The sequence below is a fragment of the Pan paniscus genome, chromosome 6 (genome assembly GCF_029289425.2).
Source record: "Pan paniscus chromosome 6, NHGRI_mPanPan1-v2.0_pri, whole genome shotgun sequence".
Lineage (NCBI taxonomy): Eukaryota > Metazoa > Chordata > Mammalia > Primates > Hominidae > Pan > Pan paniscus.
Genome location: NC_073255.2, coordinates 114,952,217 through 114,965,302, shown reverse-complemented (window position 1 = coordinate 114,965,302; position 13,086 = coordinate 114,952,217). Strand labels below are relative to the sequence as shown.

At 40.4% G+C, this 13,086-nt stretch overlaps 1 protein-coding gene across 2 annotated transcripts in view; it reads right to left on the bottom strand.

Annotated features, from left to right (window-relative positions):
• The window catches only part of SDHAF3 (succinate dehydrogenase complex assembly factor 3), a 64,082-nt gene extending 52,750 nt beyond the window's left edge, over positions 1 to 11,332 (bottom strand). The window contains exon 1 of one of the 2 annotated variants that reach the window (XM_055114728.1): positions 11,095 to 11,332. In XM_055114728.1, coding sequence (XP_054970703.1) covers positions 11,095 to 11,268 — 174 coding nt within the window. In that variant the 5' untranslated portion in view covers positions 11,269 to 11,332. The remainder of the gene's footprint in view (positions 1 to 11,094) is intronic. The other variant, XM_003809693.5, reaches the window with a different exon arrangement.
• Positions 11,333 to 13,086: the final 1,754 nt, after the last annotated feature.

The following is a 13,086-nucleotide window of genomic DNA, read 5'->3' as shown; positions in this document are numbered from 1 at the left end:
TCAATTTAAGAAAAAAGTTAATCTCTGCTACTAAGGAGGCTGAGGCAGGAGGATCACTTGAGCCTAGGAGTTCGAGAGCAGACTGGGCAACAGAGCAAGATCCTATCTCAAAGGGAAAAAAAAGTGCACCAACTGAAAAACAGGGGCTTAACAAAACAATCAGAAGCTCTCTTTCGGTTAATTCTACTCCCTATGTAAAACTTCAGTTGTATACAGTGTTCTTATTAAGCAACCATAAACTACATTTATTTAATAAAATAGTAAGAATAAGGAAAATTAATATTATCCACATATTCTTTCCCATATTTTTCATGAATTTTAATTTCTTTTTATTTTCCTTTCATGCATATATAATTTTTATCACCTTAAATTTTGTACAAAAACTTCAAATTTTAAGATTGCACATTACCTATACACATACCTCTACACACACAATGTTTCAGAACTATGACCACTAGCATATTAACATTATCATGCTATTACCATTATTTTAAATCTGAAAATTTTGAATCATTTAAATAAAAGAAACATACACCTGTATTCTAGTAACATACCATAAAGTCAATAATATATGCAATATTGATCAAACTATAATTTTTACTTTGTTACTTTATCATGAGTATTGTTATAACACATTTTATAACACCAATAAAAATTAAATATTCCTAAGTAGTAATATCTTAAAAGCTTCACTAATAATGCAAGTGTTTCAGACATGAAAAAGTAGAAAACATTCTATGTTGCAAGGATAAACTGTTTTGCATCTTCTCTTGTACCCCTTTTTAAACCATTAGTTAAGGACCACAGTATGGTTAAAATGTTTTAAAAGTTAAAACTTGACTTTGGGAGGCCGAGGCAAGTGGATCACTTGACGTCAGGAGTTTGAGACCAGCCTGGCCAACATGGTGAAACCCCATCTCTACTAAAAATATAAAAACTAGCCAGATGTGGTGGTGGACGCCTGTAATCCCAGCTACTTGGGAGGCTGAGGCAGGAGAACTGCTTGAACCCAGGAGAAGGAGGTTGCAGTGAGCCGACGCAGTGCCACTGCACTCCAGCCTCAGTGACAGAGGGAGACTCAGTCAAAACAAAAAACAAAAAACAAAAAAAATTTGATGTAGAAAACATATATGTGTGACAAATCACCATTCAATAAACCATCACAAAAACACCGACAATGAGTAAAATGCAGAATTAACAATTTGACTGAGACCCAACTGACCCACTCATACTTGGGAAATGTATCCCTGACACATACAATCCATTCACTAAACAGAGAAGCAATTCATTCCTTTTCTCCTGCAAGCTAAAACTATAAATCAAGATGTTCAAGAGCAACAAAATGAGGTCCACAAATTAGGTAAGAGAAGCATACATTTATAAAAACTAGCCAAATACCCATCCAATCCTAATTATACTAAGGAAACTCTAAATATAGGTGACATGCCACTTAATAATACATGTGTATATATGATACATACATACAAATGATGATCCACTTCAAAATCATATATAAGACATCCCATGAGAGTTACAAAGGGATGGCTACCTGAAGTCTGAAGCATTTCCTCCTCTCGAACAAATGCAACAAAATAAAATGGGAAAGAAAATGTTATAATAACTAAATTATCACACAAGTATAAAGAATTGAACATAATCAAGAAGAGCAGTTACAGTCAGTCCATGATACCGGGATCATTGCCTTTACTTGAAGAGAAGAAAAAGAAAATGGATTCTCTTGGATCTGGCAAGATAGCCAAATAGGAACAGCTCTGGTTGGCAGCTCCAAGCAAGACCAATACATTTCTCCATTTGATTTCTCCAATGATTTCTCCATTTCCAACTAAGGTACCCTGTTCATCTCACTGGGACTGGTTAGGCAGTGGGTGCAGCCCATGGAGGGCGAGCAGAAGCAGCATGGGGTGCTGCCTCACCCAGGAAGCGCAAGGAGTTGGGGGGAGGTGAGGGGCTCCCTTTCCCAGCCAAGGGAAGCCATGAGGGACTGTGCTATCCGGCCCAGATACTATGCTTTTCCCATGATTTTTGTAATCCGAAGACCAGGAGATTCCCTTGTGTGTCTACACCACCAAGGCCCTGAGTTTCAAGCTCAAAGCTGGGCAGCTATTCGGGCAGACACCGAGCTAGCTGCAGGGTTTTTTTTTTTTTTTTTTTTCGGTACTCCAGTGGTGCCTGGAACCCAGGCAAGACAGAACCGTTCACTCGCCTGGAAAGGGGGCTGAAGCCAGGGAACCAAGTGGTCTCGCTCAGCAGGTCCCACTCCCATGAAGGCCAGCAAGCTAAGAACCACTGGCTTGAATTTCTCGCTGCCAGCACAAGTCTGAAGTCGACCAGGGATGACACAGCTTGGTGGGGGGAGGGGCATCTGCCATTACTGAGGCTTGAGTAGGCTGTTTTCCTCTGACAGTACTAAGGACTGGGAGGAACTCAACGTAACGCAGCAAAGCAGCTGTGGCCAGACTGCCTCTCTAGATTCCTCCTCACTGGGCAGGGCATCTCTGAAACAAAGGCAGCAGCCCCAATCAGGGGCTTACAGATAAAACTCCCATCTCCCTGGGCCACAGCACCTGGGGGAAGGGGCAGCTGTGGGCACAGCTTCAGCAGACTTAAATGTTCCTGCCTGACGGCTCTGAAGAGAGCAGCGGATGCTGACAAGGAGGGCTTTCGCAGGACGGTGCTTGAGCTCCACTAAGGGACAGACTGCTTCCTCAACTGGGTCTTTGACCCCCATGCCTCCTGACTGGAAGAGACCTCACAACAGGGGTTGACAGACACCTCATACAGGAGAGCTCTGGCTGGCATCAGGCTGGTGCCCCTCTGGGACGAAGCTTCCAGAGGAAAGAGCAGGCAGCAATCTTTGCTGTTCTGCAGCCTCTGCTGGTGATACCCAGGCAAATAGGGTCTGGAGTAGACCTCCAGCAAACTGCAGCAGATCTGCAGAAGAGGGGCCTATTAGAAGAAAAACAAACAGAAAGCAGCAACATGAACATCAACAAAAAAGACCCTCATACAAAACCCCATCCAAAGTAAATCCATGAAGATGAGGAAACACCAGCACAAAAATGCTGCAAATTCCAAAAACCAGAATGCTTCTTCTCGTCCAAATGATTGCAACTCCTCTCCAGCAAGGACACAAAACTGGATGGAGAGTGAGTTTGATGAATTGACAGAAGTAGGCTTCAGAAGGTAGGCAATAACAAACTCCTCTGAGCTACGGAGGCATGTTCTAACCCAATGCAAGGAAGCTAAGAACTCTGACAAAAGGTTACAGGAACTGCTAACACAATAACCAGTTTAGAGAAGAACATAAATGACCTGATGGAGATGAAAAACACAGCATGAAAACTTCATGAAGCATACACAAGTATCAAGAGCCAAATCAACAAAGAGGAAGAAAGGATATCAGAGATTGAAGATCAACTTACTGAAATAAGGCATGGAGACAATATTAGAGAAAAAAGAATGAAAAAGAACGAACAAAGACTCCAAGAAATATGGGACTATGTGAAAAGACCAAGCCTACGATTGATTGAGGTTCCTGAAAGTGGTTTCTTTGAAACCAATGAGAACAAAGAGACAATGTACCAGAATCTCTGGGACACAGCTAAAGCAGTGTTTAGAGGGAAATTTATAGCACTAAATGCCCACATCAGAAAGTGAGAAACGCCTAAAATTGACACCCTACCATCACAATTAAAAGAACTAGGGAAACAAGAGCAAACAAATTCAAAAACTAGCAGAAGACAAGAAATAACTAAGATCAGACCAGAACTGAAGGAGAGACATGAAAAACCCTTCAAAAAAATCCATGAATCGGAGCCGTTTTTTTGAAAAGATTAACAAAATAGACCGCTGGCCAGACTAATAAAGAAGAAAAGAGAGAAGAATCAAACAGACACAATAAAAATGATAAAGCATTCCCTTTGAAAACCAGCACTAGACAATGATGACCTCCCTCACCACTCCTATTCAACGTAGTATTGGAAGTTCTGGCCAGAGCAATCAGGCAAGAGAAAAAAATAAAACTTATTCAAATAAGAAGAGAGGAAGTCAAACTGTTTGCAGATGACCTGATTGTGTATTTAGAAAACCCCATCGTCTCAGCCCAAAAACTCCTTAAGCTGATAAACAACTTCAGCAAAGTCTCAGGATATGAAATCAATGTGCAAAAATCACATGCATTCCTATACACCAATAATAGACAGAGAGCCAAATCATGAGTGAACTCCCATTCACAATTGCTACAAAGAAAATAAAATACCTAGAAATACAACTTACAAGAGACACAAAGGACCTCTTCAAGGAGAACTACAAACCACTGCTCAAAGAAGTAAGAGAGGACACAAACAAATGGAAAAACCTTCCATGCTAATGGATGGGAAGAATTAATATTGCTAAAATGGCCATACTGCTCAAAGTAATTTATACATTCAATGCTATTCCTATCAAGCTACCATTGACTTTCTTCACAGAACTAGAAAAAAAATTACTTTAAATTTCATATGGAACCAAAAAAGAGCCCGCATAGCCAAGACAATCCTAAGCAAAAAGAACAAGGCTCAAGGCATCACTCTACCTGACTTCAAACTATTACTACAAGGTTACAGTTACCACAAGAGCATGATACTGGCACCAAAACAGACATATAGATGAATGGAACAAAACAGAGGCCTCAGAAATAACACCACACATCTGCAACCATCTCATCTTTGACAAACCTGACAAAAACAAGCAATGGGGAAAGGATTCCCTATTTAATAAATGGTGCTGGGAAAACTGGCTAGCCATATGCAAAAAACAGAAACTGGACCCCTTCCTTACACTTTACAACCAACTCAAGATGGATTAAAGACTTAATTGTAAAACCTAAAACCATAAAAACCCTAGAAGAAAACCTAGACAATACCATCCAGGACATAGGCATGGGCAAAGACTTCATGACTAAAACACCAACAGCAATGGCAACGAAAGCCAAAATTGACAAATGAGATCTAATTAAATTAAAGAGCTTCTGCTCAGCAAAAGAAACTACCATCAGAGTGAACAGGCAACCTACAGAATGGGAGAAAATTTTTGCAATCTATCCATCTGACAAAGGGCTACTATCCAGAATCTACAAGGAACTTAAACAAATTTACAAGAAAAAAAAAAAACCCCATCCAAAAGTGGGCGAAGGATATGAACACAACCTTCTCAAAAAAAAAAAAGACATTTATGCAGTAAACAAACATGAAGAAAAGCTCATCATCACTGGTCATTAGAGAAATGTAAATCAAAACCACAATGAGATACCATCTCACGCCAGTTAGAATGGCAATCATTAAAACGTCAGGAAACTACAGATGCTGGAGAGGATGTGGAGAAATAGGAACACTTTTACACTGTTGGTGGGAGTGTAAATTACTTCAACCATTGTGGAAGACAGTGTGGCAATTCCTCAAGGATCTGGAACCAGAAATACCATTTGACCCAGCAATCCCACTACTGGGTATATACCCAAAGGATTATAAATCATTCTACTATAAACACACATGCACATGTATGTTTACTGCAGCACTATTTACAATAGCAAAGACTTGGAACCAACCCAAATATCCATCAATGATAGGCTGGATACAGAAAATGTGGAACATATACATCATGGAATACTATGCAGCCATAAAAAAGAATGAGTTTATGTCCTTTGCTGGGACATGAATGAAGTTGGAAACCATCATCCTCAGCAAACTAATACAGGAACAGAAAACCAAAAACCTCATGTTCTCACTCCTAAGTGGGAATTGAACAATGAGAACACATGGACACAGGGAGGGGAACATCACATACCTGGGCCTTTAAGGGGGTGGGGGGAAAGAGGAGGTAGAGCATTAGGACAAATACCAAATGCATGCAGGGCTTAAAACCTACATGATGGGTTGATAGGTATAGCAAACCACCATGGTACATGTATACCTATGTAACAAACCTGCATGTTCAGCACATGTATCCCAGAACTTAAAATAAAATTTTAAAAAGTAAAAAAGTACTTACATTGCAGCAGTAGCTAGGAACAACTACATACAGATGGAAAAAAAAAAAGAAAAGAAAAATTCCAGCACTATACAACTACTTTCATTCTCTTAACTCCTAAATGTTAATGTTCTATCTTTGACCAACTTATACCCAAAAGGGGCACTTCCACCCACATCTTTAGTCTACCAACTACAGGTAATAACTTCCAAATCTCTGTCTCCAGCCACAATCTGTCTCCTGAGTATCAGACCAACACATATCTCTCTGAACATCTTCACTTAACTGTCCATGAGAATTTTTAGCACAAAGCACACCAAACTGAACTCATTCCCAATCTGTTCCTCCTATATGACTATTCTGGTTACTGGTATCATGCTCCAAACCTGAGAGTTATCCATTCTGTTTTCTTCTCCTTCACTAATACTGTATTAGTCAACAAGTCAAGTTCCACTCTACTTTAAAAGAAAAAAAAAAAAAACCTCATAAATCTATATCCTCCATTTTCAAGGCCTCTGTCTTGGTTTAGGTATATACCTATTTGAGACTGGGATTACTACATCCATCTACTAACAGTTCTCCCTACTTTCAATCTGGCTTTTACTTCAATTATTCCTCTATATTGCTGCTAACATGATCTTTCTAGAATGTAATTTAAGTCATTTCCACCATTTACAAAGCCTTCAACGATTCAAAATAAAAACTTAAAACCCTTAGCAGAATATCCTGTCTCCTGCCACCTCTTTAGCTTTATTTCTTCCTCATCTTCTGCGTAAAACACTAAATTCCAAACACAACACTGCAGTTCCTGGAAAAAAGTCATACTGTTTCAGCCGGGCGCGGTGGCTCACGCCTGTAATCCCAGCATTTGGGAGGCCCAGGTGGGCGGATCATAAGGTCGGGAGGTCAATACCATCCTGGCTAACACAGTGAAACCCCATCTCTACTAAAAATACAAAAAATTAGCTGGGCGCAGTGGTGGGCGCCTGTAGTCCCAGCTACTCAGGAGGCTGAGGCAGGAGAATGGCATGAACCTGGGAGGCGGAGTTTGCAGGAAGCTGAGATCACACCACTGCACTCCAGCCTGGGCGATAGAGCGAAGACTCCATCTCAAAAAAAAAAAAAAAAAAAAAAAAACAAAAAACCTCATACTGTTTCTTACCTCGATGCCTCTGCATATGTTATTCCCTCTTTCTAGAAGGTTCTCTCTTTGATATGGTAAATTTGACCTACTCAAGACTTAACCATCTTGTGTAGCTTTCAACTTCCTCCATTACTCCTTGATCCCACAGCATTTAATAGACACTCTTTCATACTATATTACAATTGTCTATCCTTTTCTACTAAACTTTGAACACTGTGAAAGTAAAATACATTTATTACTCATTTTTGTGTCTTAAATGCCTAGCACATTGTCTGGAAATAGTAAGTGATCAAAACTATCTGAAAAATGTTTCTGCCTTTTTCTAGAAACAAAACAGTTAAAAAATATTCCCCAACAGACACAGAACAGGTACTTAAGAAAAACAACAGGAACTAGGCAAGAGACAACTCAGAAAAATACATGGGACAGAAAAAGAAAAATACATGAAGTCTCTTCAGGTAGCTCCTGAGAGCACACTCTTCTGTGCTCTTTGTCTCATATTCTCTCACCAACATGTTTTATCTATTTAATCTTCAATGCTTATTCTGATTTCCTAGAAAATAAGTGGTAGGCACAGAGAGAAAAATAGAAAGCCTTAAACAACTATTCCTCAAAAATGAGCACAGTCAGAACTTTTAAAATGCCATAGTAAGACCCCTGATCTATGGAGTCTCAATTTCACTTCTAATAGTTACCTCCTAAGAGTTGAGATTACAATGCACATTTTACAAACCAGTTATCGTACATTCTCCCTTCATAGATTCCCAAAAACTCTTCCTGAACTTAAATTTTTTCTCTTATGGTGAGAAATTACATAAATTCACTATTTACTCTGTAAACATGCTTTTACATTTCTATACTTAAAATACTTTCCTTCCACGTTGCCCCACTTGGTCCCTGAACAAAAACTCCCCCCAGCTGAATTCTCTCTACTATTATATTGCCAGTTTTCCAGGATCACAAATGAAGAGAATTAGAGAACTCTCTTCCAAATATGGGGCCTCTAGTGTTCTTGATCCCTTTCTTTTCTCCAGTGGCAACTATACCCAAAGTTGCCCCTGATGTAAAACAAATTCAGAATCCATTCAAGTCCATAATTAAGTTTAGATGTGTGTGAGGGACTGGGATCGTGTAGACCAGACTCTACATATTAAGTTAGAAGTCCACAACAGTTACTCTTAGTTTGATGTAAACGTAACCATTAAGTTATATTCAAACAACAGGTGCCAAGTTTGTAATGAGCACTAACTGAAAAATAAAGGCATAAAAATCCATGTCATGTCTAGCAGTATCTAGTATAACATAATCATAAATTAGATATTTTGAAGAACATGTGTGGGGGAAAAAGACTTGGAAGTCTTAAGTATATTACTCTCTGGTGATAAAACTTCTCTAGCCAGGTTTTTCTCCCCTCCAATCATTAGCATCTTCTCTAGCCCTACTCTTTCAAAAAGACCAGTTCTTCAAGTATCTTTCCTGGTAGGATCCAACCTACCACGTCTAACTCCCAGGCTTAGATTAAGCTGCCTTGTAACTGTGATAATTATGTTATACAAAGAGATTACTATGTTTAAATTTATCTTTACCCAGCTGCCAATTCATTAATTCCAGTAGATCAACAATGGTCGGGGAAGACAGGAAAACTGTTCTCTACAGACGCGTGTCAACTAATAAATTCAGAAGGAATGAGGGAAACAAAAGAGCCACCATTGGAACACAATGGCAAAATCCATCAATGAATGCTAAGACTAGTAATCATCTGAAAGCCTGAGAGTACCTACCCCCAAATATGTATTAATTTCAAAAGAGAAAATAGTAAGTTTACAGTAGAGACACCACGTGGATTATTACTTTAACCAAGTGATCACAGTTATCATCACCAGTAAGAAGTCATGTTAGTATCATGTGCCCTCTGACATTAAGTGTTGAGACGAACACTTTGCCCATGTGGTATTCTCAGTAATGCATAACATCAATTTAACCATGAGAAAACATCAGACAAACTCAAATTGAGATACATTCCACAAAGTAACAGACTAGTACTTTTCAAAAAAGTATCAAGGTAATGAAAGATAGGAAGACGGAGCAACTGTCACAGAATGGAGATTAAGGAAAAAGAATGACTAAATGCATTGTAGAATCCCCATTGGATCCTGGAACAGAATAAGGACATTAGTGAAAGGGCTGGCAAATTGTAAATAAAGTCTGTAGTTAACAGTATTGTAGCAATGTTAATTTCTTGTTTTTGATCACTGTACCCTGATTATGTAAGATGCTAACACAGGGGGAAACAGGATGTAGGGAACTCTCTACTGTCTTTCTAACTCTTCTGTATGTCTAAAATTATTCCAAGTTTTAAAAAGCTCAATCCCAGTTACCAAGCCTACCAGGTCAACTAACACATTTTTTATTTATGCAGTTCTTTTTTATACCCTCTCTCTCTCCTACAACCTATTATCAATTTTTTCTGAGTTGCTACTCTTTCCTACTTTTTCCCAAAGAGGCTTCCATGTGCTTACATTTTAAGACTTCTTAAAATAACCTTATTTCCTCCCAACAGAGAGCTACTCTCCTTCCTGTACGGCCACAAAATGACCTACCATGAAAGATGTAAAATACTTTAATACAGTATCTTATAGTTTCATAACAATTAGCAATACACAAGTGCTTGTAAATACATTTACATACGTAAATTTTGAGATGCAGAAACACTTATTATTTTATAGATGAGAAAATAAGACTAGAAAAATTATGTGATCTGACACTTAAAATGTCAGAGACTGAATCTGAATCCAGTTCTTCAGGCTCCAAAACCAAATTACCTTATTAAAATAAAGTGCTCTGTGTCTGAAAAGCTTCAACTTCCCTGCTTCAGGCAAGCGAATTACATCAAATACACCATGATTTTCAAGAAAGTTCTAAATTTCCCGATTGTTCTAAATGTCGCTCTTAAAAGCTTCAATAATTATACAAAAAAGAATTCTGGAAGTCAGTGCAAAGTTTGTGTTCACCCTAACCATTCTTTTGATTTTTTTTTAAAAAGCAGACTTCAGTCATCTCCCCTTCAACTTTTTAGGCCGAAGAATCGCTTACCTCTATTTTCATATCAGCTCCAACTCATGCTTTCAAATATCTGAGCTGTCATTCCAATCTCTAATTCCATTCATTTATTTATATTTGCAAATGAAAACTAGGGGCAATCCTGCAGGGCCCCGAGCCCCACGAAATACTCTGAATATCTTTTTTCCTTTACTCAAAAAAAAAAAAAAAAGTCAAACGACTTATTGCTAATGCATGTGTCTGTTTAATATTTAGCGCAATGGTGCAGGGCGAAGTAACAAGGACTTGAGACCGGAGGAAACAACTTTCGCCTGACTTAACTGCCACCAGCATTTTTCTCCTTCACAGTTTGTAATCTCCAACCTTTTGTAATCTTTTTCATGTTATCTGATTTCTGTATCAGCCAAGTGAGAAAATTATTTAAACCCAACCAAAAGCGCTGAGATTAAATAATAAATTACGGAAATAAGCCTTTAAATTTGAAAACTAATAAGAGAACCATTAATTTATTAATGGGCGCTTACTAGGTGCAAAGGCACTTAAAAGGACAAAAAGCTCCTGAGGTCTTTGAGCACTTAACGACGACTTGCTCATTTTTGTGACCTCCTACCCTCACCCTTCGAGCACCTGGCATCTGCAGGAGCTCAAAAGTTGAACTGAATTGGGGACGCTGAAGTAATAGGATCTGCTCTAGTGAGAAACCCGTGGGAGAAACTTTGGAAAGTGTTACCTGAACAGCATTACGCTAATACAAACAGAACAGGTTGCTGCTCTGTTTAACCCCGCATGGGGGACTGGAACTAGAAACCTGGACACCGAGGAACCCCAAAGGTCTTGGGCAAAGAAAAGGGAGCGTCACCTGCCTCCCATTCCTGCAAGAAACGCTGTGCCTCGTCAGAACCAACGGTCTTATGTCTCCTAAATTCGTCTTTCACGTACTGGTCGCCCAGGGATTTGAGGTCCGGGGGCAGAACACGGTGCAGCTGCAAGACGCGCTTGTACAATGCCCGGACTCGAGAAACGTGCTGCCCCGGCATAGCGCCCCACGCCGACCGCCGACTGCGCCTGCGCAGAGGGACGGCGCGTTTCCCCCCCCTTCTGCGAACTTGCGTATTAGTGAACCGGAAAGCAGACGAAAGAGGGCGCGCGACCTCTATCCGGTTTGGTCCCTTGCAGAATCAGGTCCTCCCGGAAACCCAAGCTCCGCTGCGGGCGGAAAACGGGTCGGTCCTTCTCTAGGAGGGGCGTGGCCCTCGTGGAGTCGCGCCTGCGCCTCGTCGTGGCTTCTTCTGGCCTGCGTCCTGACGACACAGGCCTTGAAAGAGAGAGGTCTGTGGTGGGCCGTTGTCATTTCTCAGTCCCACTCCACTGTCTTTTTCATTCAACTTCGTTTCTGTCCTCCTACCAAAGGCCTGAGAAAAGCTTCGTTAAAATCGGGCTCCTCCGGGAATCCTTCCATGGTTCCCAACCCATTTGAGGCATTTAGAGTATTACTGCACCCTGCTTTAGGGATCAGAGTGAGATTAATCTCGCCATCCACTAGCTCACCAACCCACGCTCTTTGCACAGCGCTGTTCTCCCAATTTATACTCTGGGCATGGGCTCTTCCTTGCAAACAACCCAAGTGAGCCCAGAGCTGGCGGACTCCTTAGCCAAAGTCAAGTTGGCTGCTGAAGGATCCTTGGGAAGAGTTTTAAACGTATTGTTTCCAGGGCCACGACCCTGGAGATTCTGGTTAAATAGTCTAGGATAATAAGAACGAGGAATCTAGAAATTTACAAAGCTCTATCTTTTGCAAAGGTAATACTGAGAGTAGAACTGGTTTCCAAAGCTGGCAGCTCCTTGTGTTGTCCTTTCCTATCACACATTTGGTTCTTCAGCAAATCCTGATGGCGTCACCAACAAAAATGCAGAAATCAACCATTTCACCCCATGTACTCTACCACAATCTCTCTCCACTGGATATTGTGTTAGCTTCCATATCTGTGTTCAGCTTCTGGCCATGACCAACTTTGGTCATGCTCCAACATAATTTAAATTAAATTTGGCCTAAAATTTCCTCCCTACTCTGAGTTGCTATGTAGGGAACTGCAACCTAACTTAGTATGTAAATAAACTGCAACTGAGAGTATATTCTTGTGACAAGTAGCTGAGCTTCAGCCAATCACAGGCTGCCAACTGATCAGACTATGTGCATATAAGGCAAATACGTCATAATGTCCTGCCCAAATAAGACTAGCCCAACTGTAAGCAATCAAGCTGTTTCTGTGGGGCACTTGCTTTTTCTGTCTATAAATACTGCCTGCCCACAGTGCTGGGTAGAGCTCTCTGAACCTCTCCCTGTTAAGTGCTGCTGCCTGATGAATGCCTCATAAATCGTGTGTGTGTGTGCACGTGCGCTCGTGCAAATAAACTTTATTAGATTTAACTTGTTTAAAGTTTAACAACCTAAACTGTAAATCAGATCATTTCACTCCTCTGCTCAACAAAAGCCTCCAGGGATTTTCATCAGAGTAAAGCCCAGTCTCTAGCCCTTAAAGGTTTAAATTTTCTCCTATTGCTTTCTCCCTAGTTAGCCAGTTGCAGCCACACTGGCCTCCTAGCTCTTAGTTCATATTTTTAAAAGCCAGGTACACTCCCAACTGAGGCCTTGGCACTTGCTGTCCCGTCTACTTGGAATGCTTTGCCAAATGTATCTTCCTGGCTAACACTTTTATTTCACTCAGCGCATTACTTCGGGTCCCCTTCTAATGAGACCCTCCCTGGCAACCCTATTTGAAACCCTGCTTGAAGTTGCAACCTCACCAAACCAAGAATTTCTTATGCTCCTCCTCTGCTTTGTTTCTCTCTATATT